Source organism: Accipiter gentilis, chromosome 28, assembly GCF_929443795.1.
Source record: "Accipiter gentilis chromosome 28, bAccGen1.1, whole genome shotgun sequence".
NCBI classification, from domain to species: Eukaryota; Metazoa; Chordata; class Aves; order Accipitriformes; family Accipitridae; genus Astur; species Astur gentilis.
The window spans coordinates 10,623,296-10,649,942 of NC_064907.1; the positions used below are offsets into that span (position 1 = coordinate 10,623,296).

The 26,647-nt window shown below is 37.6% G+C and overlaps 1 protein-coding gene across 2 annotated transcripts in view; it reads left to right on the plus strand.

Moving 5' to 3' along the window:
• ARID4B (AT-rich interaction domain 4B) overlaps nt 1-26,647 on the plus strand; it is a 93,677-nt gene that overhangs the window by 25,991 nt on the left and 41,039 nt on the right. For both annotated transcript variants that reach the window (XM_049831538.1, XM_049831539.1), the window contains exons 3-10: nt 6,041-6,151; nt 10,957-11,022; nt 11,641-11,731; nt 16,036-16,115; nt 18,494-18,585; nt 20,805-20,943; nt 24,681-24,760; nt 26,049-26,122. In XM_049831538.1, coding sequence (XP_049687495.1) covers nt 6,041-6,151; nt 10,957-11,022; nt 11,641-11,731; nt 16,036-16,115; nt 18,494-18,585; nt 20,805-20,943; nt 24,681-24,760; nt 26,049-26,122 — 733 coding nt within the window. The remainder of the gene's footprint in view (nt 1-6,040; nt 6,152-10,956; nt 11,023-11,640; nt 11,732-16,035; nt 16,116-18,493; nt 18,586-20,804; nt 20,944-24,680; nt 24,761-26,048; nt 26,123-26,647) is intronic.

Genomic DNA, 26,647 nt, shown 5'->3' on the forward strand with positions numbered 1-26,647 from the left:
TTTAATAAGCTTTTTCTGAACACTGGTTATTGAAAATAAACATGTTACATTTCCATTTGACAACTAAAAACTAAAACCAGTCCTTTATTTCCAGTAGTTGTGGGATTGGGGTTTTGTGTGTTTGGTTTTTTGCTTCTTGAAAATGTTTCACTAGTTTCTTGACTCGGGAGTCTTGTAGAGTAGATAAATGCTGCCTTTTAAATGTTAAACACAAGTTGAAATCCTGGCTTTTCAAACTTTGTATATATGATAGACAAAGGGAAGGTACAGACCCAGTTTTCTCTTTGCCTGTTAATCTGAAAGCAGTCCTGCAGGCTTTCCTACTAAGCATGTCTGCTATGTTTCTAGATTGAACGCTTAATCTTGTTTTCATGTGGTTTACTTGGAACATCCTGTGTGTGGTGCAGAGGAATACAGATTAGGAGACAGAAATAATATATTCACATACACTGTATTAGAAGTGCTTATAGGCAAAGGACAATGTAAAGCAATTTTATCAGCTGCTGTATGGCATGACAGACTTTACAAAGGAATTTGAATATAGTAATGCAGCACAGTTGAAAGAGGAGGTGTGAGGATGATTTCATCCCACGTAGATGGAAAATATCTAAATGTCTAGAAAAACTGGAAAACTGACCTCTTTAACAGCCTTAAAAGGTATGTAAAAGCACGATGCTACCATTTTAGATTGCAATATTAAAATGTTTATTCCAAAGTGCTCTGGAGGGGGTCTGTGTGTTTCCTCCCTTGCCCTTGAAAGACCAGAACTATTAATAACCATGTAAATGTCCAGATTCAGAAGATGTGCAGGTTGTTTTATGTTGTGGGCATCTAGCCATTTATCAGTCCTTCCAAGTATAATCAGCTCGAAGGCTGGAGCGGAACCCTTCCAGCAGCCCGCTTTGCCTGCCAAAGAAAATTCAGCCACTGAATTGGTGGAAATTGCTGACTGGTCACTTAGAGACTGCTCCTTATTTAAGTGGTAAACCAGCTTTTCAGCTGCGGCAGCCTGTGCTGCATATAGAAAATCCCGTCCATCCACAGCAGTCGTGAACTGTGATAGCAAAGAAACTATTCCTCCTATTTCCATTAATAAAACGAAATGACGTAGTAGTAGTAGCAGCAGCATGGCGGTTGCCCATTATTCGTCTGGATTTCCTAAAAGGAGGTGCAAAACGGCAGGAAACCCTTTTCTTTTTACCCCTTCTTGCTCACCCAGGAGAAGGCCGGGAGTTGTTGCGGTGGGTTTTTGGCTGTCGACGTAGGATGACACACCGCATCCTAGGCGTTTTGGTGCTGTTCGGAGGAGCTGCACCCGCAGCCACGGCTCCCAAGGGAGGTCGGGTCCCGGCGGCGGCGGAGCTAGCGGCGCGGCCGGCGCTGGCCGGGCGAAGGCGGCGGCAGCCGCTCGCCCTTACCGCCCGGTGGCAGGGCCCGCCCGCCGCCGCTCCGGTTTCCCCGGGCGAGGCGGGCCGAGGCGCAGGGTAGGAAGCGGTACCGGGCGGACCCCGGGGGTCGGCCCTGCCGGGGGTCGGCCCTGCCGGGGGTCGGCCCTGCCGGTGCCCGGCGGCGGGGCACGGCCCCTGCGGCAGCCTGCTCCCGGGAAGCCTTGCGTGCGGCTTTACCCGGCAATCGCCTTAAGGGGACAAATTTAGTTTAACGGCAATCCGCGCTTAATCTGCCGGAGCCCCGGGCGCCTTCGGGGAGCGCGGGCGGGCGGGCGGCAGCGCTCGGCCCCGGCCCGGGCGGCCAGAAACTTCTGGCAGCTTCCCGGCTCGGGCCCCTCCTCTTAAAGCGGCAGGGCCCGCGGCGGGGCTGGCCCTGCACCTGTGCCCCGCGGCTGCCAGGCAGGTCCCCGGAGAAACGCTGGTCCCGTCTGCTGTTCTGCCGTCCCTAACGAGCTGCGCAAAATCACCCGGGCTCCGTTTTCCACCAGCAGCCTTATCGCAGCCAGAGCATCGAACCGGCTGGCTGCAGCTCGCTGGGGAGCTGCTCAAACCGCTGGTAATGTTCAGCTAACAGTCGTCAGCACCCCGCTTCAGCGAATGCTGGGGAAGGTCTTGCTCCAGTCTCTTTCCAAAACAGCCCTTCCGTGCCCCCAGCCTGGCTGAGGCCCCACACTCCCAGGGGAGCGAGGCCTCTGGTACAGCACCCCACCGGTTGCCGTCTGGAGATGGATGTCCATCTCCTGTTGTCACCCAGCAGAGCCTGCTCCCCTTCTGGTAGCCCGGCCCCAGTCATTAGTGCAAACAAAATAGCGATCCCTCACGTAAGTGCCTGGTTGGTGAGTGGTTTTGATGAGGCTCTTAAATACTAGTCTTCTGCCAATAGTGGAAAAAAAAAAAAAAAAAAAAAGCAAACCTAGAGATTATCACCAGCTTCAGTTTTCCCTTCCTCCTCCTTCCTGTGTGAACGAAAGGATGGTTCGAGAGACTTACAGAGACATAGAAACATTGAGAGAGAGGAAATCTGGGATGTATATTGAAGCTGCTTTGAATGAAAGAAGTTCATGATCTCATTATAAACAGATGATGGCATGTGCTGGACATACTTTTCAGTTTTCCTGTTGAGCAAAAGTTTATTGATGGTTTTATGATATGCTACTGAAAAGATGATTCTTCTCTTGCACTTTGTAGATATTATGTTCTGATATAAAATGTAAATGCAGATTCAGAGTACCTTGTTTTAAAATAGAATGAAGGCTGAGACTGCAGCCCAGAGATTTGGAGACAGTAATGTATGAGACTAGTAGAGTCATCTCAAAATGAAGTCTTTAATAATTTTAAGAAGCTCGGAACTTCTTACTGTAGGGTGGTCCAATGTTGTGTCTCCCCATCCCCTTAAAGACCATTGCAGTGCTTCTTGTTAAGAGAATTTCAATATGTTTGTAATACCTTTTCCAAGGTTACTGAATTATGTTCTCAGATTTTAGCTGCATTTTAACATACTATTTTTTTCTGATAACCTGCACTGAAAAGCAAAGAAAGAATAAAAACAAATCTTGCCAAAGCATGTCAAAATTAAATAGGCAAAGATACATTCACTCTGAGTGTAAGGGTGTCTATTAAATGATGCAAGCACAAAGCAGAGAAAGGATAACAGAAAGGTAAAAATAGCTGTATACTTAATTTTAATCGCTAATTTTGGTGGAATTGAATAAAATCTGCTTGAGAACAGGTGACTCATTTAGAGTTTGTGAAAATGACAAAGTCTTGGTAAGGATTATCTGAAATTAATGCCAGACTTTGATCATTACTGTTTACTTTTCTGGTTTGCATTCTCTGTGATGCAACACATCTTGCTAGTTGTTTTAACTTACGGCTTTCAGATGATACTATCAGTCAGAATGAGGGAAGTATTTTGAAAATTTCAGTTGAGTGAGTTGGGGGGAAAAAAGCCCACATAATTTCTGTTGCAGCAGAATAATAAAATTGCAGAAAAATTTCCTATATGTATCCACTGAAGAGTTCACATGGTTATTTTAAAATGTATAATGATTCATAGTGGTGATTAAAGAAATGCATTTCATCAGTATAAATTTTCCTCTCAAAAGCCACTCCAGTACTGTGTTTTTAGTAAACATACCTACAGTGGTAAGCAAATGGTCCATATGTTTGCTATTCTTTTGAAATTACTCTATTTACAATGGTAAATACAAATAACTCATTCCAGTGAATGGAGTTAGCTATTGTAAAAGTAACTTTAGGAGATTCGGGCTAGGGATTGATGTTAATTTGTGTGGTAGTAACAGAAATCAATTCTTACAGCTGTTCATTCTTCAAATGAATGTTGTTTTTGGAAGAGGCTTTTAAAAAATAAGCCGGAGTAGTGATAAAGTAATCACTAATATTGGTGATTATACTCTTAATAAGAATTTAAAATCGTGTTTTAAAGTTTGATCGTTGACTTGCCTGTTCCTCTCCCATAAACTTCCAAACAAAGACCAGAACTTCAGATTGTCTTGGTTCCCAGCATTGTAGACATCTTTTTCTGTTAGTTAAATGCTCAGTAGTAGTGAAGAAAAAGCATTCTTCATTTTCTGTATGTTAACGTTATGAATTGGTCTTTTAGATAGTTTGTTTGGCTGTATAAGGAGGTACAGACTGATACTGACACAACCAGCTCTTGAAGTGTTTGTTTATAGGAGAATTCTAGTTATGTCCGTATGTGTGGACCCATCTGGGATCTGTCTGTCTTGATAAAGTAATTTCAATACTCCATGCTCTAAGTGTGGAAGATGAACTGGCATGAAAGACTGTCAACATTGTGGTGCTGAAAGAGTTTCTTCACTAAAGAGCAGGGGAGAGCAGGAGGGATGCTCCCCTCTCAGAGCTTTACTGACTTTGCAAGAGAATACATCGCTGCTTTCCTGTGTTCAGATATGTACTGCGTGAAGCAGCCACTACTTAGTACACTGTACTGAAAGTACAAAGCAAAACCAAGTCTATCACTGAGTCCCTGTTTCAGCATCCTTCCGAGAAAAGCATTGGAGCCTGCCTTGAAGGCAAGTACATTTACATTGTTAGACAAGCAAGGAGGGAATGAATTTTAGAATCCCCACACTCTTAACAGATACCTCATTAATCTCAGTTGAGTTTTATTGTTATTAATTCTAGAATAGGAACAGATATGTGTTCATGGATATACTACCACCAGAGTAGTATATCCTACTACTGTGCATGCAGTCATGTACCATGCATGCAGAGAGAGAGAAAGAGAGGGAGGGATTCATTAGAGCATTCATGTTTCTGATGGTCTTAACAAGTGTAAATTGGTAACAGTTTTCTAGTACTCTGAAATATATTCTGTTACCTGAAAGTGAGAGGTAGGCTTGAACAGGGTCAAGGTAAAAACATCATTAATATGGAGTTAACCACTGTAGCATCTCATGTCTCTCAATTTCAAGTTCCGCAAAACTTAAATTTCTGAAAAATCATGCATTGAAGCATTCAGGTACATACTTGCATGCCTTTACTTCTGAAATATTGGAGCTGGAAACAGCCAGCGGGAATTACCTGCTGCTGAGTGCAAGCACCTCAGTGTCAAATAGTAGCTCTGAGACCTGCGAAGGAGATCACCTCTATACCCTTCCCACAAAGAGCCTGGATATGCCAGTTGCCTCCTGTAGGCTGTGTTTGAATCCATAGGGGTACAGAAACATGATGTGGGCTTAGACAAGGGCTTACATCTCTCTTCCCAGCTCTTATTTGGGGCTGCATGGAGGATTGCAGCTCTTGGACACATACCTCACTCTTGCTTGTCACCCTCTGCCTTCTCTCTTCTGACCCATATTCTATGAAGTGATAGGTGGTTCAGTTATCTAGAATATCCTCCCCCAGATTACACTAGGAGAGGCTGTATGAGAGAAGATGGACCTCCTTTGAAGGAACAGAGCCTTCATGAGCTCACTCTGCATACTAATTAGACCTATGTTCTCCTGCCCCCCAAAATATGTATTTCCCTCCTCTTCTGTTTTGTGTTTCCCTGTTTGGGTGTCACCTGTTCCTCTGTTGCTTGTTACAGAAGCTTGTCTTTTGTCTGGGCCCTTCACCTTCATTGTACCTTTATCTTACTGTTACTCTCCTACTGTGCTCTGCCCCTTGGGCCGCTCTCCTGGTGAGCCCCCACCTATGTAATTTACTTTATTCAAAAGTGAAAAAGCAAAGTCTCTTCAGAGTGGTTCTGCTTACTAATGAAAAATGAACCTTAATTATTTGAGGAAAAGGAACACCAGTGTCTTCATGAGACTCATCAAATCTTGAGGCAACTAAAGGAGAAGGTAGAACACTTGGTTGGCCTTCACCATTGCAGCAGAACTGGTCATCTGCTGTGTCTTCAGGTGGTGCAGAGGTTGGATGGAGGTGTATGTGGTTGCAGACAACTGAGGTATCAGTTTACGGTAGTCATTGTGATACAGATGTCAAGTTAAGTTTTATTGGGCTGTTTTGTAATGCTTTGCCCACAAGAGCTATCGAGACCATGACAGCTGTATTGCCAGTGTCCAGTAATCAAAACCCATTTGTTTTCCTTTCTGTTCCAGGCCATTGATGAGCCTCCCTATCTAACAGTGGGCACTGATGTGAGTGCGAAGTATAGAGGAGCCTTCTGTGAAGCCAAGATCAAGACAGCAAAGAGACTTGTCAAAGTCAAGGTATGTGGTTTTCCTGCAAACGCTTTTTTGTGGGGAAAAAAATCCCATCACTGAAGTTCAAAACAGCACAATGTGAAATTTCTTTATAGCCTCAAGACATCTAAGAGGCTGTCCTTTCCTTGGAGGCTGGCAGTGCAGTCTTTGAAATAACAGTAAACTTATTTTTATTGGGAGGGGTTCCCGCCACCCCCACACAATTAAATACATTCCATTTCTTTCACTGCTTTGTCATCTGCTTACATCCAGTGTTTATGGCCTTCAATGCCATAGGCTGACTTCAAAGTAATTGATCAAAGTATGACAAATGTAGGCTTATGTATGGGAGAATGTTATCAGAAAACGGCTAAAACTCCTCAAAGTAGGTTTAATGTGGTTTGTTTTACTTCAGGAGCACAGGTCACTGCCATTTAGCAGTGACAACTAGATAATGCTTCAGGAATAAGATGAAACCCTGCTGTCTTCCAACAAAGACTTGGCATATTGAGTCCTACAGAATAGCAAGCAGGGGATCTCACCTAATCTGTATGATGACTAGTTAATGACTGAATGAATCAATATAAGCCGCATGCAGTACAAATAAAAATTGTGGAGAGGGAATACAAGAGATACATTTTAACATCCCTTGGAAATTTAAAGTATCATTTCTAGAAATGAAGAGAACAATGTTTGGGCTTATAGTAAGTCTACACTGCAAAATGGCCTTATATTTCTGTTTGGATAATGTTGCCCTAAAAGCTTCTAATCTGGGAGCAGGTCCTGTTTTTCTGCTCTGCTTCTTAACCTCATACAGAAATACAACAGAGCAAGGATCAAAAGCACTTACAAAAAATAAATTAGATTGTTGCTCTGCAACAGAGTTATAGTGGCAGAATATTTTTCTTATATCTACTGTAAATATAAGTGAAAATGTGTGAATTGTGAGTGGTGTTAACCTGTTAACAGAAGAGCGTCCATTATAAATTGTCATGCATTGCTTGAATCTGCCCTCATGCTATGGCCAATTTTTGACTCGAGTATGTATGAGGGAGAGAGCAGGCTATCTTCAAAAGCCTTGGTGGGAAGGACTGTTGTCACTTAATAATAATGTTAACTGTAATGAGAAGATGTTAGTCTTAAACTTGACATCTTTAAAAAGCCTTTAGAGCAAATTAATGTGGTCTTCTCATTTCTTTAGTCATAAGTCTTAACAGCATCAGCTGGTATGTACTTTACAGCACCATTGAGTTTAAGCAACTAGGTATTGGTATTTAAGCTGTTAAGTATCAGTATTTAAGTACAGGAATTTTGTTGGGCCTAGATCAGTGAAGTCTTAACTCCTTTCAGCTCTTCAGAGGCCTTTCAGCCAACCTTCTTAGATTGCCACTTGCACTTATTTGTTGATAAATATTTTCTTATGGGTTTATTACTTGCAGTTTGGTCACTGCAATGTTTTGCAGAAGGATCTTGAAATGAAATGGGATAGAATTTTTACTGTAAGTTGTTTGTGGAGGCTGTGCCTAAAGCCCTGTGGATTCAAGTTCGTGTGTGTGCGTCTTCACTGTTACTGTATAGCTTAGGGCAGTTAAGCCCCAGTACTGTCATTGCTTTGTAGAGTAATGTGATTTGTGGTTGAGGAGGGTTTTTTTTGTGTGTGAGTGCAGTAACTTGTTTACATTGTCTTTCTTCCACCAGGAACGTATATTTCCTAAACTTAACAGTGACCCATTGATTTTCTCTAAAAATCTTCTCAGCTCTTTCTGGCACATGCAGACTTCCCCCGGTGTTAGCTCCAACCAAGATTCTTGTTGTCAGGTGTACTTTATCTGGAATTTTCGTAGTTTATCTACTGCATTTGTTTTCCACTTGTTTAACAGTTTCTTCCGGCCCAAGGTATTTTATGCCCTAATCTCCTAGAACTACTGCAGGAAAAGGAAAGTTAGTTAACTTCACAATATCAATTTTAGTTTGAAGCTTTCATTTAAGTTTTATAACTAGATGCTCTGTTGAGAAAGGAGAATGACAAGATTTTTTCAATATGGAGTATGTCATTTTCAGGCAAGTAAAATACATTTAATTGCGTCTCCTTTTACCTGCTTTCTTCTTCTGTTGAATTCTGCTTCCTAGACTAGTTGGAGGGATACCTTCATAGTAACTTCTTTATCACCAGTATAATTTAATAACTTTATTCAATATAACGCAAGTGCTCTGTATTTATCATTTCAGTATCAATAGGTACTGTATTTCACAGTTTAGCAGTCTTTGGCAGGTTCTGTACACAGTACGGGATTCTACGTTAACAATGTAACTGCATTACACACTTTGCCATGAAAAGCAGTAAAACTTAAGATTTGCCTGGACTTGTGAAAAGTGTTGAAGGCAGGACAAATTTGACTAAAGGGAAGACTTTTAGTGTTAGAAGAGTGGTAGTCCACTTCATCTTCATAGGATCTGTTACAGCTTTTCTTAGGTATATAAGCCAGTTTATTTTGACTGTCTCCTAAAACAATTAGCACCATCATCCACGCCCACTTGTATTTGGGCACCTTCCACAGAAGTTTTAGAAGAAACTGTTTTCTGTGTAGGTTTTTATTAAACAGAAACTAGTGAAGCATCTGCTGTATAGAGCCTACCAGGACTGTCTTTTCAGGATGGTGAAGAAAAGGGAAATTCCAGCTGAATCTAACCAGGTTGATGGTGTGCTGAATGTCTTAATCTTTTGCCTGAGACAGAAAGGATCCACACTGACAAGTACTATGGGAATTAAAACCCCCAATAACAAATACTGACATTGCTTTTCTCAGCTTCAAGAAGGGCCAGTGGTGTCACACTGAGTTTGAAGTTTGAGTATTTCTGTTAATAACCGGAATTTTTTTTCTGAGTACATGTGAATATCTCAAGAAGCAAAAAAGTGTTGGTGTCAAAAATCTTCTCCCCAAAAAGAGTCAAAGCCCCAAGGCATCTTTAAAAAGAAAAACCATTCTGGGATACACAATAGTGATTTGCTTTGTTTACCTTTCATCATAGTGGCTGGCTCATGGTTTTGGATAGAGTTCCTTTTTGCTGTAAAATACATTTAAGATAATTACAGAAAGTAAATAAAACCAGATGTCTCTAAATCAGAGTTGATATACTGGATATTTCATATGAGCCAATAGTGACCACAGGTTTCAGATTACTTTGCATCTGAACTGAACTTTTGATTTCTAGATAAATCCCCCAAAAGAGAGGAATAAATATCTGTATCTGTCAGGCTGAAGTTCAGAAGTATACTTTGCTTAATTAATTGCTAGTCTGAATCCTTTGTCTGGCTTTCAGGTTACAAAGTGTGTTTTTGTCTGTCTGGTGGGCAGAAGGTATTTACCCATCAGTAGGTGGGATGATACAGCTCTAAAAAGAACATACTTTCACAACAGTATGTATTGCTGTGGTTTTAACAGAAGATGGACAAGGTGACTATTTCATGAAGTAGCACTTGGAAGGCAGTAAAGCATTTTAGTGCATTTGTTTTCTAATCAGCCAGTCAAGGTAGGCTCTCCTTAGTCCTAGTTGTAAGTGCTGTCCTCAGCTGTTTGCTCCTTTCAAGGTTTACAAAACTCCTTAAACTCTCTTCCTGAGGAGGCTAAATAGGAGAATTGGTGTTAGAGGACGCTGTTGTTCTGAAGGAAATTTTGGTATTGGTGTGTGCTATGGAGAAACTCAGCAATAGAGAGAACATAACCTTGGGTACACTCATGAACTAAGTCCTTGGATTTAATGTAGGATTACTTTAGTTGAGAGTTACTATTACATGGCTGAATCTCATGTTACATTCTTAACTTATTGTGCATACTAAATAAAACATCATATACTTCCACCAAGCTGGTGAACATCAGAACATAATTTGTGTATGTTAATAAAATGTAAATAAAATGTAATGCCAGCATTTTCTGTTTCCCTGAATTTTAAAATCACAGTGGAAATAAAACTTCAGGTGTAATTGATAGGAGGATCCTGTGACTTTCAGTGTGACCAAGTTAATTTTGAGTGAAATGAATGGTGAATATCTGTAGCATCTGATACAGATATCTTAATCATAAGTTTGAATTTCTAGAACATTTTTTTTCTGAAGATAGCATGTGTAGGATTAGACACAGCCAATGACATGGGAAAATACCTTGGAAATACTTACAGGATTTACTTATTCCAGTTTTGAAAGACTGAAAAGTTAGCCATCGGTATGTTTACTTCCAGTTGACTAGCAGCTGTTAACTAGCTGTGTAGGCTAGGCTGACACTAACTGAAAGGCTCTTTGGGTTTTTCATTTTGTTTAGTTGACAGCAGTGTCCTGTACTTTTTTGTGAGTCTTTCAACTGTGAGTGAGGAAAATGCACTTTAATCAGCAAAAGCAAAAAAACCCAGTGATTATGGGGTTAGATATAGGTGTTAAAAATGTTTTATTCCAGAGCATTGAAATATAAATGTTTCTTAAAATTATTTATGCTCAGAACTCTTGAAACTTTCTCCTTTCTTGGTGTGGTGCTAGAGCAGTACAATTCAAATCATTAAGAGAACTGCAGAGATAGTTTTGAGCCATGAAACACTGTTGGCAAACTGTTGTTTGTCACTTCCTTTAGAGGTAATGCTTCTGTTCTGAAAGATAAACAATATTTTAGAAGTTTTGACAACTGAGAAATTGTCTCCTTGTATTCCTAAAATATATAAATGAAACACAGTTTTCAGCAAGTGGAATGATTATGGTGACTAATAGTAAAATGAGAATAAGAGAATGCATGTGCTTATGCTGCTCAATTGTATCAAGTGATTGTCAGTTGAATTATATTTTTTAGGTAACTTTTAGACATGATTCTTCAACAGTGGAAGTGCAGGATGACCACATAAAGGGTCCCTTAAAGGTAATAAATTTGTTTTATATTTTGCGAACACTTTGAAAAGCATTCTTTTTCAGTATTTGACATAAATGTGTATATGCAGTATGGGGTGAAAGTGGAAGGTTCAATTTACTACGCAGGCCAGACGGGATCACGAAGCATAAAAGGTAATGCTGCAAAGCTAGAGTTAGTATACTCTTCATGTTAACTTTTTCCTTTGTAGTTAAAGGTGATGCAGCATACAGGCTGATGCAAGCCTCTTTGTTCTTTTTGGCCTTAAAGCTAAGAAGTTTGGCTGGCTCTGATTTTTAGTCACCCTTGCTTTGGAAAACTCAGCTGGAGGATTTGATGGGCAAGCTCTTACACAAGAGAATGACATCACTGACATTGGTTCTTGTTCCCCACCTGCTGGCAGGAAATAATCAGCTCGGTTAGTTGGCTGATTTTAGAGGAAAGAAAGACAGACGTTTTAAGGGTTACAAGTGATACAAGGGATTCAAGTGAAGCTGGAAAAGTATGGTATATTTATATGGTATATTTAACATAGAAACAGGTTAGAAATTAACTCTGCTAAATACAAAAGTGTTAACTTCATTGCCTGTTTTGGAAGCTTTCCAGTGCTAAGTGGCTTTTGTATTTTAGGTAGGAACTGTTGTGGAAGTGAAGAATCCAGATGGAACATACCAGGAAGCAGTTATCAACAAATTAACAGATGCAAGTTGGTACACTGTAGGTAAGAGAAATAGTTATGTCTTTGAATAATACTCATGACTTAAAAATAAGCTTGTGACCTGGACATGTCTTAAGCACAGTGAGAGAGATTTTTGGAGATGCTTAGGTATTCAAAGTTTTTGTAAAAACCCCGCCAAAACTGAACTTCTTATTTTGGGGTTTTGTAAGCAACTGTACTCTTCACAATGTGGAACTGGGACCCCAAATAAAGACCTAGTGAATTGCTCTATTATTGGTAACTACTTCTTAGATATTTAATATACTGTTGTTAAATATTCTGAAGCAAAGTATGCTACTTCCTTAAAAAAGGGAAAGAAGTGCTTGTAAAACAGAAGTTGCAATACTTATTTTTCCCTACTCTCAGACTTTGCCCTGATAACAGCTGCTGTAAAAACAGACACAGCTTGTTTTTAATTAAGTCTTCTCCTGTTCATTTTCCCTATTTTCTAATGTGATATTTCAGACCTTAGATGATGTATCCACATGCCCACAAGCAAATACAGCTTTTTTTTTTCCCTTTAAGTATTTTTTTTTTAAAGGTTTTATATACATGGGTTTACTTTTTGATGCTGTGTACCAGTAGATCAATGTGTCTTGGGGAAAACTGGTCAACTGTAGAAGAATGTATATTCCATCTGTGCGCTGGTAGTCTTAAAGGTACTACACAAAGTGTATTGAGAAACTACATATTCCTCTCCTTGGCAGATAACTGGGACGTGGGAAGATGAAGACCAGGTCTTGAAAGAACATTAGCAAGACTTGGTTGGTTTGAGTTACTAAGGGTTGTTATTGGTGAAGTGATGTTGAACAACTAGGGAAAGACTAACTTTTCCTAGTCACAGTCCTTTTAGAAAGGAATAGAGCTGTAAGTGTAGATAAGACCTTCTAGATAAGTGTTGCAGAAAAAAATACCTGTTTTCTTGTTGGAGAAGTAGAATGTAGGAGTAAAGGAGAGACCAGGTTAGGATGGGGTGAAACATGAGGTATAAAGACAAGATGAACTTTATAGGTAGTGTTTTGGTAGTTAGTATAGAAGTGGATCAGATATGAGAGCTTTTAAGAACAAGTGATATAGCTGGTGTTAGAACTATGTTGTATGTGTATGTTTATGCTTCTGAGAAAGCATGAGGTTAGCAGTTCAGCAAGAAGAGTAAGGTAGGAGTCTATGTGGATTAAATTTTGAAGATAGGTGTCATGGAGTTGCAATGTGTAAATCAAAGTAGATATCTCTCAAAAATCCTGAACTTGAGAAATAGGAAGAGGAGATGTAAGAGTTGAGACTGAAAACAATAGTTTGTAGATAAAAGCAGACAAAAGCATGTTGACCTTGCAAAATCAGTAAAAGTAGCACAGCTGCTGGCTGTGTAATGCACTTTGAGAGAGAAGTGACTTTAGCAGCAGATGATTAGAATAATCTTTGTCACGAGGGTGAGTGGAATGAGACTGAAATTATCTTTACAGACGCTGATGACTTTGCAGATCTGAGTGAAAGTCCTACTTCAAGAGATAGCTGCCATTTACCAGATATCAGAATTAGCACACCTCTTAACCAGCAGTTATCTAATGTTGTCCTAGCACTTGTTGGGAAGTTTCTAATTACTTGCATTGTTAATGATTTTGTGAATAAAATTACTATGGTTTAGTGAAAAACTTTGTGATGGAACAGACAGATCTGAAGTAGTACCTTTCCAGAAGTTGTTACTTAAGACTTATGCCACTGCAGCAGCACCATGTACAATTTAGAGGAATAACCATTTTTGGGCTGCTTGAGAACTCTTTTAAAAAAGTATGGGCAAGGTTGCTTTAAGAGCATCCTTGTCTGTCTTATATTCATTAGAAGTTGTACATCAGTTTGTTTATATGTCTTTTTTTGTGCTACTACTTTCCTACCAAAGGAAGATAGGAACTAAGTTGAATTAAAATACAACTGGTATAGCCTTTTAAAATTAATATAGCAGTTACATAAATACATGAAGTGTCCTTAGTTTATTTGCCTGTAAAAGTTCTTCAGAAAGCTCAAGGTATCCCAATCCTGGTAACTAGATACTGTTTCATCATTCATATAAATGCGTCTTTAGAAAGTTTAAGGGATATTCTTAACTCTGTGTTTACTAGGAGGAAAAAAAAACCCCATAGGATTGTTTGCTTTACTAAAAATGCAGAATTATGCATGTTCAGAAGTAGTCTTATCCCCTTCTGCACTTTTTTGTTATTACATTGCTTTTTCTCAGAATTCAAAGTGGTTTTATTTGCAGGAAATTGCTTCTTTTTTTTCTTTTTCCTTGCAGTTTCAGCATAGATGTTTTTAAATGCATTACACTCCTGTATGTCTGCTCAGTAGATTGTTTTGAGGATGTTCCATTAGATTAGAATGTCATAAGCATTACAGCCATATCTGCTCTGCTGGCCACACAAGTCTTTTAGGGAGGTGAAGCTTTTCCTTTGAACGTATTCATGTTATGGAACAAGATTAAGAATCCTTCTGGCAGGGAAGAGGCCACAAGCAGATTACCACATAGGATACATAATGCAGCTACCTACCTAGCTCTGAATAGGTTTACCTCTCTTGTAGTCAGTTTATCCCTTGAAGTGGATAGATTATTTTTTTTTTTTTTTAATCTGTCATTATGTAAGGAGACTGTTATGTTAATTAACATGAATTGAATTAGGAACCTGCTGCCTTCTACTTCACTTAACCAAGGGGGGGCTTAATTATGCGTTGACCATTTGAGACGCAGCTCCAAATCTGAGTTTTCTTGTGCACTTCTTGCCCTTGATGCTTTCCAACAAATTTTGAAGTGACAGATCTGAATCTATAACTGATATTTTATCACTAAACAGTACTCAAAAAGTTACTGTAGTATAAAACACAGACTGGGGAATGGTAGTTACAAGTGAAAGTTTGTTTATCAACAGTACTGAATTTTATATAGGGGTGAAAAATTCTCAGAACTAGTTAGAAGTTACTTTCCTATCAAATAAATACTAGTCAAGAATTTTGATGGACCTTGTTGCTTTTTGTATATTTTTACTTAAATTAGTAAATGTTGAAATGAGTATAGCACCCACTATCTGAAAGCCAGACATGGCTGAACATTAATCTCTTTAATCTTGCCAGGCATCTTTTGCTGGTTGACAGCCATTCTCCTAAAACTCTTATTTTGACTCTTGTTTGTGGAAGTGTTTACATATTTTTAGTTTTCTGCCACAATTCTAAGGAGACTGACAGAATCAGGCTCAGCAGTACTGTGGATGGACAGAAGAGGAGATTTGAATGATGGTGAAAGAGACATGTTAAGAAATTGCTGAAACTTTTACCTTTTAATGTAATAGTTTAATCTAATGTTGGGGTTGTTTCTTGTGCCCCCAAAAGTCTTCAAGGTCACTGCAGTGTGGGGACAAGAATAGAATTGTTATCACAGTTGGGGACGGAGAGGAGGTCAGTTCTTGTCTCACTGAACAGTGCAAGCATAGCCCAAGAATTAAAAGTTATCACCAAGTATTTGTCTGTTAAGTACCTGTAGAAGACTCCACAAAAGCTTTCTTTTTATATGACCAGTTTATCAGCTTCTGAAGATCCCACCTTGAATGTGGGCAGCACATTTCAGGATTCAAAGGGCTGAAGTATGTAGTTGAAGCAAACTGTATTATGAACTTATTTCCAGTTGACCTAGTGATAGCTGAGGTAGCAGAAAGTCTAGAAACCAGGAGCTCCACGGTTCTCTCTCTACAGCTGGTTTTGATGACTGTCTGCACTTTGATGATTATCTTCCTTAGACTGATATGATTGTTGTTTTATAGCATAGTTGAATGAAGTTAGTAGAGGAAGATGTTGAACTTCCATATAACATTAAACTGTAACTTTTTTCTCAAAACATCCATTTATGTTTCTTCATAGTAAGCATAGCTTCTAATTGAATATTGTAGGAGTTCTGGTTATGTAATGAAGTTCTGTAAAAATTGAAAAAGTTTGAAGAATAGTTTTTCAGTTCTACCTTGCATTGATTTTTAATTTTCTGTCCTGATCCATGAATTGTCTGCTCAACTATTGATTATTTAAGATAACATTTAATATATGCAAGCATGGAGTAGCTACGGTGAGACAGCAGCTTATGTATTTGGTCCATCTGTGCAAATGCTTTACTGGATATGCAGCAGTATCCAGGTACAGCTTTGTTGTAAGGACTGTCTACAGGAATGTATATCTTATTCTTTCTGACACCTAAATCAATCACTTACTGATATCCTGATTTAAAAAAAAAATAATCTTTTTTTTTTCTTGCCTTACTTCTTACCTGGTTACAGTATTTGACGATGGTGATGAGAAGACTCTTAGACGCTCTTCCCTGTGTTTAAAAGGAGAAAGACATTTTGCTGAAAGTGAGGTAATTGAAGAATTTTTATACGACAACCTTTTATTTAGAAAAATTTAAAAGTGGTATTTTTAGTACCTCAGTCTTCAGTATGTTATGTACATCCATGCTACTAAAAATGGGGATTATGTAAAATACAGTCTACAGAGTCTGGCTTGTTCTTTTTTTTTTAAATCAAGAAATACAGTTAAATTTCACCAAACTTGTAAGTTCAGAAACAAAATCTGCATTTCATATTTTTAATTTTTTTTATTATTAGTGCTTCACAGATTGTAGATCACACAAAAAATGGCAATCACACCACTACTTTGCTTTATATAAAAAAAAATCTGTAAGTATTAGTTGCAAAAAAATCAAAACATGGTACATGAAAGAATTAATGTACATCTTTGGACAGAATTAAGTTCTGCTGGATTTTAGGCAGATGATCAAGTCTAATTTGTAATATCTGATAAACTTGAAAGATTGGTACTTTCCTTTTAAAAGGCAAATTGTAAGTTGCTGTTACCTGTTAATTTGAAGACAGTTATCAGTATATTGGAGCTTGTTCATGTCTTAAAGGTGACTTGCATATTAAAATATGCAAACATTTGTAGCAAATTTCAAATAGTTAAAATTTCAGAATAAGGGTTGTTCCTTCTTACTATGTGAAACAATGTGGACTGATGCGCAGATTTATGTAAACATGTTAGCCTATTGGAAAGCTACTGAAGATGGGGGTTTTTGCTCTACATAAATATGCTTTATTATTGTAGCCAGCTGAGCTTGTTGCCTGTTCACTGCGTTCTTTGTGAAGGTACAGGTGCCTTCTAGAATCCCCAGTCAGGTTTGAACACATGTAAAGAGGGCCTAATTAGATGCCTAAATCTGGATTCAGATATAAATGCCATAATTTTAAAGATTGTGTTTCTTTGATTAACTCTTTGTTATTAATGATCAGCACTCCTGAAAATTAGATTACTTCTCTTCCAAAATATGATTTTAATATGGTTTCAGGAGCATTACTTTAGAGTAAGCAGGTTGAAAATATTAGTCGATATATATATTACTTTGCAACCAGTTTGGCTAAATGAGAGTAATTTCAGATTATTTTGTCAGATTCAAAGAAACCTTAACATTCAGGTGACTCCTACTTTTTATTTTATCATTCTTATTGTCTTAGCTTTTGATGTCTTGCCAAAAGTCACCGATACGCAATTCCATTGTCACCAACCCTCAATGAAACACATGTTGTGCATTTCTAATAATTACCTCATGATTGCATAGCTACTCAGCAGGGAAAATTGCATCTCCAGTTTCTCTTTGTAATTAGACCAGTACCACAAGATTGTATTGTTTTGATGTTGCTTTAGCTTCATCTCTGACATCCCAAGTGTGTGGGATCTTTTGGGGTGTCCACGACACTCAGAAGTAATCATGCGTCTACTTTAAGATTTAAAAAGCCAATTTTATTGTCTCTATGTTCAGTTCTGTCTGACACAGAATACTTTTGAGATTCTTGTTAGTGTTTCACATTTAAAAATTCATACATGACTCAGAAGTGTAATTTGGAGGACCATGTTTACTTTGGAAAGCTTTATGCCTTCTTTCAAAGAACAAGAAAAAGTGCATATACAAAAAACTCTTGTGTGCCAGGAGCCTTCAAATCTGGAATGGTTATCATTTAAACAGATAACAACATTCTTAGGGAAAGAAGATACTGCATATCCATGAAGTCCTTCTGTTGATGCTTTAGCATTCTCCCTGAACAGAGAACAGAGAAAGTTCATTTTTTCTCTCCCTTTCTTTTGCTTTGATGGTAATACAGCATCAATTAGTACCCTCTCAATTATCAATATAGCACATCTTTTAAATTGTTTTAGAATTTTTCTCTCCCATATCAAATTATGAATTATTAACAAAAATACAATTAACTTGTTTGCTGCTACTGAGTTATCTTGCAGTTTCATTTCATAGGGGACCTTTGTTCATTTATACGTAGATGACTGGGTGTTTAGTCTGATGATAGGACAGGCAGAAAATTCATCCTGCAGAGATGGAGTATCCCAGGTCAGCAGAATACCTGATACTTAATTCTCTGTGTTTGAATGGTCCAAAGGCAGGTCTTCTGGGAAGAATTGTCTGTGTGTATTGGACAAAAGATAATTATTCAGAGGTGGGGAGAAAGTGTTGAAATCCCCCCCCTCCCTCTCCCCAAACCAAAACATGTTACTCTTTGAAATTAAAGCAGTGACGTGTCTGCTGTACTTCTGTATTACTTTTGTAATGAGAAAGTCTCTCTATTGACAAAAATTACTTTAACCAGATTATACAAACTTAGAGTTTGGAGAGTAACTTATGCCAGGTTTTTTGTATGTTTATGTATATGTATTTTTTTTTAATTTCAACAGACATTAGATCAGCTTCCGCTCACAAATCCTGAACACTTTGGGACTCCTGTCATAGGAAAGAAAACAAACAGAGGAAGGAGATCCAATCATATGTAAGTTTAACATCTTTATATCTGTGCTGTCTGTATATAATTGTGAAGCTGTCAGTGTTTGTGGCATTTTATTAATTGTATGGTCAGGCTTCTCTTATTCAAAAACCAGGAAGCTATATGAAAAGTGTTGTTTAGCACTCAGACTGAAAGTCAGTTTTATGTGTATTGTTGCATGCAAGAATTACAACAAGTCTTCATGTAATCAGTATTTAAAATAGTACTGGGTGTAGGCAAGTGGGTTTTCCTTGTTTTTGTTATTTAAGTGAAAAAAGAAAGTGGCATACCAAGTGGAAAGGCGTTGTTAAGCTATATTCAGAAGCTTCTCTGTAGTAGAATATTAGTATTAAAAATGTGTTGGACTCAGCTAAGACCATTACAATGCAGTCTTTGTCCAGCTGATATGAAGTTGTTGTAGAAGGTACTAGAATCCTCATGTAGACCTTTAGTTTCTCACTACAAGGTCTCTGAAGGGCTTTTAGAAGTAGGTGAACAGTATTGTGGTTTGCAGCAAAGTGTTTGTTAGAAAAACAAAGTTCAAGAGTAGTGCCTTGATTTCCTAGGTACCAAAATTCTTGGTAGTTGTGATCTTGAAAAACTAGTGTTAATACTCTAGTGGCTGTTGTTTGTTGTTTGTGGGTGGGGAGGTCTTTTTGTGTTTTGTTTTGTTTTTTTAAGTTTTGAGGTGGTAGTGGTTGGGGTTACCTTTTCATGCTCTGTCTCTTTGATAGCTTGAAATAAATATTACCCTTTATATGTAGAGGTACTATAAATTTACTTGATTATTGAGTTACTAATTTGTGATGTATTGAAGGAAAAAGAGGGGAAAAGCTGGCATGTACCACAGAAAATGTGATTGCACCATCGTTGGTGTCTGTGACTGGGTTGTTGTCTCTCTCCTCTGTTTCCCTAACTGTACAGGACATTATTGCGGCAGAAACAACACGCTTATCTTTATCTTATGATTAATACTGATTGAACTGTGTAAAAACACAAATTGCACAGGTACTGGTATAACTGAGCTAGGTTGCAATCGCTCTAAAATAGTCCTGGCTTTCTCTCTAGTCCTTGACTTCTTTCTCTTGCCACAAGAGATTCTCAAACCCCAGAAAGCAGCCTGAAAGACTTTCATACTGTACTTTAAAAGAAATCACTGCTTTAAGAACAAATGTTGGAGGAAGAAACCCCAATGCTTTATCAGCACTGCAAATGATGACATAAAATTAGGGTGGGGAAATGAAACATGGAAATTCACCTTAGACTGTAAATCAGTCTTGTTACACAAGTGCTAACTTTGAGTCTTCTGTTAATATCGAACTCTGTACTCAAAAGTATTTATGTGAAAAATGGAAGATAGCTTTTAAAATTGTGCTTGCTGTGCTCATTGAACATGCTGTGTATTTTCTGAGAATTAACCTTCAAAGTGACTAGTAAATAAAATAGAGAGAGCCAGGAGGGCTGATTTTTTTTTTTTCTTTTTTTAATCAGTTGCACGTAATTTTAGTTGGAGTAGTTTTATACATTTAGACTCCCCATATGGTTAAAACCAGGTGCAACTTTGTACTGGAACAGTCGAAACAATGAGCCAGAACCTTTTTTTAATCAAAATATATTTGCACCTTTGCCCATCTACTTACATTCTAACACTTCATTCAATGTGAAATTGAAACAGTCATTGAAATGCTTCACTGCACATCTTTAAAGATCTGTTTCAGGATAAATAGACTTCTTTTTCTCTTTGTTATCCATCTTCATAGCTGATGTTTCTTCTTCAGATATTTGTCCTCTCTCAAAATAGCTTTTTATTCTGTATGGCTGTTAAAGTAAAAGCATAGAGAGATTAAGACGAAAGACAAAACTGTTTAGCTTAATGTTGGTCCAAAATGACAACTGCAATAGTATTTTTGAACAGTGCTTCACTAGGGCAGAATTCTCATTTTTAATGTCCTGACTGCATTTCTATTCCTCCATATGGATGCATGGTGATGTTTTGTTTGATTTTTGCATGTATTACACGTAGGTGCGCCTTTCTGAGTTTGTAATGTTTGAGTTGTTACTACAATATCCTTATGAATACTTCTATTCATCTCTATCCTAAAACACTTAACAGGCTATTCAAGTCACTATTATTTATGCCTCTTTGACAATGAGCATTGGCTCTCCTGTAATTATAATAGGCAAGTTTTGAATAGTTGAGTTTTAAGTCTTTTTCTGTTGTTTAGTCCTGAAGAAGAATCTTCATCCTCTTCCAGCGATGAAGATGAAGATGACAGGAAACAAAGTGACGAGTTATTAGGAAAAGTTGTGTGTGTGGACTGCTTCAGTGTGGATAAAAAGAAAGCTCTGTGGTTTCCAGCTTTGGTAAGAGTTTCATCTTTATTTTAATTTTGTAAAGTTTCATTTTTTTTCTAGGCATCAAAGAAAGGTGGTTTTGGGGTTGTTTTGGGTTGTTTTTTTTTTTAATATATTTTTGATGGATTAATCTGTATTTTTATTAGAACTTAACATGTTTCTTCAAATTGGACATGTACCATAATAGTCTAAGGATATATTACATATGTAAATATGTTTGTTTACAAAAGTGATTGCTAACATGGCTTTAGTTTTTCCAAACAGCCAGAGCTTATTGACCTAATTCTAGTTCCACAGTGTGTTTAGTGCTATTGAACTAAAATTTCAGGGCTTTTTTCCTAGGCTATTGCATGTTGTTTTTCTGAGCTTTCAAGTTTTATCAAGGAAGAAAATACAAAGAAGTGGAAAGAGAGGGGAGGTTTAGTGATTACGTAGATATTACTTTTCTAGGTTCAATATAAACACATGTGATAATAAAATAAAATGTTTTTTCTTTGTTGCTATGGGAGGTAGTGGAGAATTGCCAATCGATTTCCTTTAAAACAACATTGTAGTCTTTTAGTACAAATATTTGCTATCTTCCTTTATTCTGTTTTAAAGACACTTTTTTACAAATAAACGTCTAATAAAGTATCACTGTTAGTCTAAGGATTGCATATAGACTGACTGATATATTTTGAAATGAATGTATTTCCATATGTGGTACCTTCTAGTACCATGCTTTTTAATTTTTATTTTATTTTATTATTAATTGTAAATATTTGAATGATTTCTCCCTAGCAATGAAAGCTTTAAATGTTTATCTAGTTTCAGGAAGATCTGTGCTCTACTTCTTGAAAAGATGCCATGCAGTAACATTTAACTCTTCTTGGTGTGTGCAGTAGTTCTCAGTTGCAACTTTCTACTTGTCACCTCCTGTGTCTTGTAATGTAGTCCAGAGGCTTTCTAGCAGGACTTCTTTTGGAAAAGTTGGTGGGAGAGAATGGGTCATTGAAGTCTTTTTACAACAAGGGAGAGTGCAGAATACACAAGGAGACTTCAAGTTAATGACAGATAGCTTTAACAGAGGTTTTCAGTAATAGACAAGAAAATCGAGCTGTTTCTTTACTGAAAGCTGCCATCAAGATCAATGCAATATGGCCTACCTCACATTTGCACTCTGAAAAGTGGTCAGTTAGACTGGCTTGAGCTGTTTTATGTCCGTGTTGGGTTAGCCCTTCTAGTCATGCACATGACAGCAGTTTCCATGGCAGCCTCTCTGGTAGGTATTGGGCTTGCATGTGACTAATGTAGTGCTACACGGGATAGCTGCGGGTCAGACCTTAAAGTTTAACTGAATTGTTGCTTATGTTCCCAAGGTATACTAAAGATAAACGCTGTTACTTCTTTGGCTTTCATTTGGAGATTGGTATAGCTCATTCTTCGTGGAAAGCTTCCTGCAATGAATGAGAAGCAGTAGGGGGATAAAGTTCAAGGGTGGAGCTCGTTAACTCTGAAATAGCTTATCCTAGATTAACTGTTATTTTAGTAATCAGGTTTATAGCTCTGCAAATAAACATCATATTGCATTTAACCTGAAGGGTTTTGCCAAAGAGTAGATCTATGCCACAAATAGCTGCCCTTTTTTTTTTTTTTTTTTTTTTTTTTTTTAATCCCCTCCCCTGTAGCTGTGCCTCTCCATTCTTTTTAGCTTGTAAGCAGGTTACCTCTACTGTATCAACAAAGTAATTTTATCTTATTACTGATAAATTTTGCTTTAACTTTGTATTATGCTAATTGTAATTACGTGAATAATGAAATGAAAATTCAGGTTTAATGTGCTGAAGAATACGTATCCCAGAATTACTTTATTATTAATGGTATTGTGTACAGATGTGCTTTGTGTATAAGCACAGAGGACATTGTGCAAGTTTATTATGTGAAAAGAAGTTCAGGGATTAGTCTAAACCTTTATAGCAAGTAACAGTTAAGATTAGTAGTGGAAACTCATTGCTTTGAATATCAGTCCTATAACCAGATAGCCTGTCACTTATAAATATAAATCTGTAGAGGTCTAAATTTGATAAAAATTATTCTGAGGACCCAGTGATTGACTGCCTTGTTTTAAGACTGCATGCATGGGTTTTTTCTGGGGGTGTTTTATTGTGTTTTTTTTTGGGGGGGGGGGGTTGGTTACAACAGTGCATAATTGTAACTGTAAAAAGGCCTGACAGTTGCTCCTTATGTCAGGGTGTGATTTAGTAAGCCTTATAGCATTGCTTAGTTTTAATGTGTACTTAAATGCTTTTGGAAGGTGCAGTGAGAAAATCTGCTTGCAGCATTTTCAGGAAATAGAGTTTACATAGGATCATCTCTCTCATTCTCTATGACTGCAGTAGAGTTTGTTTTGCAAGGAAATCGGGAAAACTTGTTTCAAGCAAAATTGAGGTGATGTTGCTTGATGTGAAGGCACTAGATGAGGTTGTGGTAAGCTGTTTTCCAATCTCTGAATGGATTTCTGATTACAGAGATCTTGATGCTTGTAGAAAACCAATAGCTAAAGCCAGATGGGCCTTTCTCCATTTTTAGAGAGCTAGGAGATTGTACCTGTCTGTTTCAAATGGGGGATCATAATCACTGTCTTTTCCCTTGATATTAAAATACTGTTGCAAACTATATCTCAAACTGCCTTTCAATTAGTAAGTTGTAGTTTGTAAAGTAATTTCTTTGGATACTGTAGAATGTATTGAATTTGGAGACTTAGGCTGTTAAGTTTTGTTTTTCTTGAGAAGCATATTTAGCCTATGCTCTGTGATACGCAACTCCGCTTCCAAATCAGTTGGAGCTTTTGACTTTACCTTCTAAAATGCTATATGGCTGGTGATCTATGTAAGGAGGAAAAAAACCTTTTGTCATGCAGTATCTTTGTGTGCTTGGTGGAAAAAGTGGGACTGAAAGCGGTTGGTGTAAGAGAGAAGAGGTATTTACCAGGGCTAAATTAGGGCTGCAGTCATTTGCTGCTCCTTGGGGTTTCTTAGCAGCCAGAATTTGCTTAAATTTCAGGGAACTACACACATTTTGAGAGAAGAGAGATGAGTGATGGGGAAGGTTGCTTTTCTGTTCTGTATCTCTGGAAATCCAATATGCATTTTTTATTAAATTCCTGAAGCTTTTTTGATTAGCGACTAGCATTTAAATTGCAACAAATAATTAGTATGTTGTCTTAGTGCTAGACTTGATTAGTCTACTTCTCAAATTAAAGAACCTATCATAATACTTGTACTTGAGGCACTCTTTTCTCCTAGGTAGATAACTTATGAATCCTCCATTATAAAATTGCATTTCATAAGTCCTGTATGCCTTTGTTTTTGAAACTGTGTGTGATTACATCCTTGCAATTCCTGGAAGTTTTTCAGAAGAGGTTTCTAACTCGGGTGGCAGCACTTGGTGGAAGTTCTGTCCTTTTAGGATGAGGAATAGAATAAGCTATAGTGGCATGACAGGGACTTAACTTCTGTCAGAATGCTATTCCTACTTATGTCTCTGGCAGCAGCTGTCAGTTCCCTCCAGGAAGTGAGCATGAACTCCTGCATTCAGTAGTTTCAGGAGGTGATCACTCCTGCATTTTGAGGGATCTCAGTTGTTCTCATGTCAGTGTTGCTAAAGAGAAATGAGCCCCAAAGGTTTTTGAGAAACATACATATATACTATTACTCTCTTGTTTTTCCTTTTTCTCTCTAAACTTTGCATTTGTAATATCTTTGCAGGTGGTTTGTCCAGATTGTAGTGATGATATCGCAGTGAAAAAAGACAATATTCTTGTTCGCTCTTTCAAGGATGGCAAATTGTGAGTAGGAAAGTAGAGGTTGATAATTGAATAAAATCTCTACCAGTCAAGTGAATTGTAGTATGAGATGCATTGGGTAAAGTATTAATAACCTCAATAAGCTCAGTAAGTTTCTGCCAAGATTTTTCTAATGTTTAGAAAACTGTTAACATCCTACATTGTGATGAAATTAGTCTTGAACTTTGTCATTATTAATAATGGGATGCATAAACCTATCTGTCTTAGTTTTAATTTGATTGTTACAATGGTGGCAAACAAAGCAGTATTTCGTGACTTTGACAATGGCCTGAGACTCTTTCTTGCTCTGGTTGGAATAGAGCACTGCTTTTCAGAGATGTGGCCGTAAGCTTATCGAGCTACAGAAAGGGGTGGGTGGGGGTATGTGTATGCATGCATGTACACCACATGCACACACAGAAATTCTCTTTTGTTTTTAGGTAGTAAGTCCCATTGTTTATCTCAGTCTAGACTACAACTACATATTATCATGTTCTTTGAAAAGAGCTGTAATACTACTCAAAGTAGGAAAGACGAAACATAGAAAACCAGACTGTATGGTATTTGCAACAGAATAAGGAACTTTGTGTTCTTAAACTCATGTTGGTCAGGGACAGGGTTGATGGGTGACAACAGAATTATTTTTTCTAGGTTTTAGGTTTTTTTTAAAAAAAGTTGCAGCTATTTATTGTGCTTGGTTCAATTTAACAATGCTTTTGCAGAAAGGATATAGAAATATTTAACAGTTTCATTGTGGTTTAATTACTTACTAAGTCTAGGCTATCGCTTTACCATTTGGTAGTTATTCAGGCATCAATGTACGTCACTGGAGAAACACACATAAGCATGTGTGCACACAAACACATACCCCTCCACCCCAAAAAGCTGCAGTTCAGATTTGCTTCCTTAGATATAGCCACAGTAGAGCAAGGTAGGGTTTTGTTGTTTGTGGGTGAGTAGTTACTTGCTAAATTAACATGAGGTTTTTGTTAAGCAATATATATTTGGGAGATTCCAGAAACTATCTGTTAGTGGAAGAAGAATGCTTTCTTTAATATGCACTGAATGCATATGAATGGTCTAACCAAATTCATATAGAATTTTTGTTTTTAATCCACTAACTGACTGATACCATACCAGACTAACACTATAGAACTGTCAAGATATACCTCATATGCTTCTTCTGTATGTTTAGTAAGTGTGTTATAGTCTTAGTGATAGCTCTGTGTATACTGTTGATTTAGCTTTAAAATATTTTAATTTTTTTTTTAACACTTTCTAAATTATCTAGCATTTCTGTGCCAAGAAAAGATGTTCGGGAGATCAGTGAAACTTCACCAAAGCCTGATGCTTTGTTAAAACAAGGTAAAAATAACTTTCTGTGAGAAAATACATGTGTATGTATTTACTTCGTTACGTAAATTGGACCAAATTTATGGTAGATAGGTTCACGTCTTAAAAATGCTAAAACACAAGATCTTTTCCTGTAGCATAATATGTTGAAGGAAAACACTTCCAAAAATCTAGAGGAACTTTTAAAAAAAACCCCAAAACAGAACATCCCCCCCAACAACAATAAAAACCCCCAAACCAAAAAAAACCTAAACAAAAATGCCCCACTCTATCTACTGCACTTGTTTTAGACATGCCAAACAAGGATATTATCAACGCACACTGGCTTTATAGGTTATTTAGTATTTGGCCTTTTGCATTAGACCTTCATAGAGTTATTCTCACCAGAGTACCCCTAATAGTTATAATTAAGTTGCCCTTATACACTCTGAAGAAACTGGAATTGTGGATCCATTTGAAAGTTTAAGTTTGTGTGATCAAACTCTTGGAATTAGCTTGTGCTTATTTCTTCCTCCTTCTCCTCCCTGTTCAATATAT